Source organism: Mandrillus leucophaeus, unplaced genomic scaffold (genome assembly GCF_000951045.1).
Source record: "Mandrillus leucophaeus isolate KB7577 unplaced genomic scaffold, Mleu.le_1.0 Scaffold313, whole genome shotgun sequence".
NCBI lineage: Eukaryota > Metazoa > Chordata > Mammalia > Primates > Cercopithecidae > Mandrillus > Mandrillus leucophaeus.
This window is the reverse complement of record NW_012103288.1, coordinates 921,783-923,960: the sequence shown is the minus strand read 5'-3', so window position 1 is coordinate 923,960 and position 2,178 is coordinate 921,783. Positions and strand designations below refer to the sequence as shown.

The 2,178-nt window shown below is 37.0% G+C and overlaps 1 protein-coding gene across 2 annotated transcripts in view; it reads right to left on the bottom strand.

Moving 5' to 3' along the window:
- Positions 1-2,178, bottom strand: part of KANSL2 (KAT8 regulatory NSL complex subunit 2) — a 45,081-nt gene that overhangs the window by 33,176 nt on the left and 9,727 nt on the right. For both annotated transcript variants that reach the window (XM_011987632.1, XM_011987631.1), the window contains exon 5: positions 1,550-1,713. In XM_011987632.1, coding sequence (XP_011843022.1) covers positions 1,550-1,713 — 164 coding nt within the window. The remainder of the gene's footprint in view (positions 1-1,549; positions 1,714-2,178) is intronic.

Sequence of the window (2,178 nt, the reverse complement as noted above, 5' to 3'; positions counted from 1 at the left end):
AAAAAAAAAAAAAAAAAAAAAAAAAAAAAGAATGTACTCCACTTTATTTATTTTTTTAAAAAAAAGTTAAATGTAAAACAGCCTCAGGCAGGTCTCCCAGAAAGTATTGCAGAAGACACTGTTATCATGAGATGACAGCTCGCTGCATGAGACTGTCCCTAAAGACCTTTCGCTGGGACAAGATGTGGAAGCAAAAGACAGTGACACTAGGCCCGTGTAGGCCTAGGCTAATGTACGTGTTTGCATCTTAGTTTTTAACAAAAGTTTAAAAGGTTTTTTTTTTTTTAATTAAACTAGAAAAGCTTATAGGGATATAAAAAAATATTTTCGTACAGCTATACAGTGTGTTTGTGTTTTAAGCTAAGTGTTATTACAGAGTCCAGAAGTTTTTCTAAAAAAAATTTTTAAGTTTATAAAGGCCAGGTGCAGTGGTTCATGCCTGTAATCAATCCCAGCACTTTGGAAAGCCGAGGTAGGAAGATCACTTGAGCCCAGGAGTTCAAGACTAACCTGGGCAACATAGCGAGACCCTGTCTCTACAAAAATTTAAAAATTAGCTGAGTGTGCTGGTGCATCTGTAGTCCTAGCTACTCAGGAGGCTGAGGCAGGATAGCTTGAGTCCAGGAGTTGAAGGCTACAGTGAGTAAGGACCACACTACTGCACTCCAGCCTGAGTGACACAGCAAGATTCTGTCTCTTTTTTTAAAAAAAAAAAAGCTTATAGGCCAGGCGCGGTGGCTCATACCTGTAATCCTAGCACTTTGGGAGGCCAAGGTAGGCGGATCACTTGACGACAGGAGTTCTGAGACTAGCCTGGCCAACATGGCAAAACCCAATCTCTACTAAAAATAAAAAAATTAGCCGGGCATGGTGGAATGTGCCTGTAATCCCAGCTACTCGGGAGGCTGAAGTGGGAGAATTGCTTGAACCTAGGAGGCAGAGGTTGCAGTGAGCTGAGATCACGCCACTTGCACTCCAGCCTGGGCAACAGAGTAAGACTCCACGTCTGTCTCAATTTAAAAAAAAAAAAAAGAGTTTATAAACTAAAAAAGTTACAATAAGCTAAGGTTAATTTATTATTGAAGAAAAAAAAATTTTTTATAAATTTAGTACATCTTAAGTGTACAGCACTTACAACGTCTACAGTAGTAAATAATAATGTGCTAGGCCTTCCCGTTGACTCGCGACTCACCACTCACTCGCCCAAAATAACTTCCGGTCCCACAAGCTCCAATCATGCTAAGTTCCCATTTTTAAAATCTTTTATGCCATAATTTAACTGTACCTTTTCTATGTTTAGATGTGTTTAGGTACACAAATACCACTATTACAACTGCTCACAGTATTCAGTACAGTAACATGCTTGTACAGGTTTGCAGCCTAGGTACATTGTAGGCTATACTACCTATGTTAGCGTTACTCTATGAAGTTTGAATGACAAAAATCGCCTAACAACATATGTATCCCCGTCATTAAGCGACACATGACTGTATTACCAAATTCACAAGTTAAACCCACAACAGCTTATTGGAACTGGCATAAAACTTGCCTAGAGCTTCATGTTCCACTTTGCGATTATGTAAGTACCGGCGCTTCTTCTCCTTGAGCAGATGCTGAAGTCGTTTAAACTGATCAATATACAAAGACTGCAAACGAATTAGCTTCTCACGCATAATCAGGGCCACTTCTTCTGCCGTGTAGACACCAGCATGTCTGGAATAAAACAGAATTCAGCAAAGTGTAAGAAAACAATAATAATAAAACCCAAGTTTAAAAGAGTAGTAGAGATGTCAGACTAAGTTTGTTATTTAACAAGTGGTGAGATAATCACCTTAATAGTAATGTTTTCACAAAACATTGTACCATTCAAGTTGTTCCTAAATAAAACAAGAGAGAAAATCTCCAAGAAAGAATACTAATCTGTGATTTCCCAAAATGGGGGAAGGAGAAATGTCTTATTTTTTTCCAGCTATTTGCATTACATTGAAAAGAAAGTGAACATGTGGAACACTTTAAACTTTTATTAACCTACATTCTTAATGTTTTGATATGAAATCACTTAACCAGTCAGGACAGCTTTAAAGTGTTAAATTCATTAACGTGTATCTCTCACATATACATATTCATATACATATATATATATATACACATATATATATATTTTTTTTTTTTTTTTTT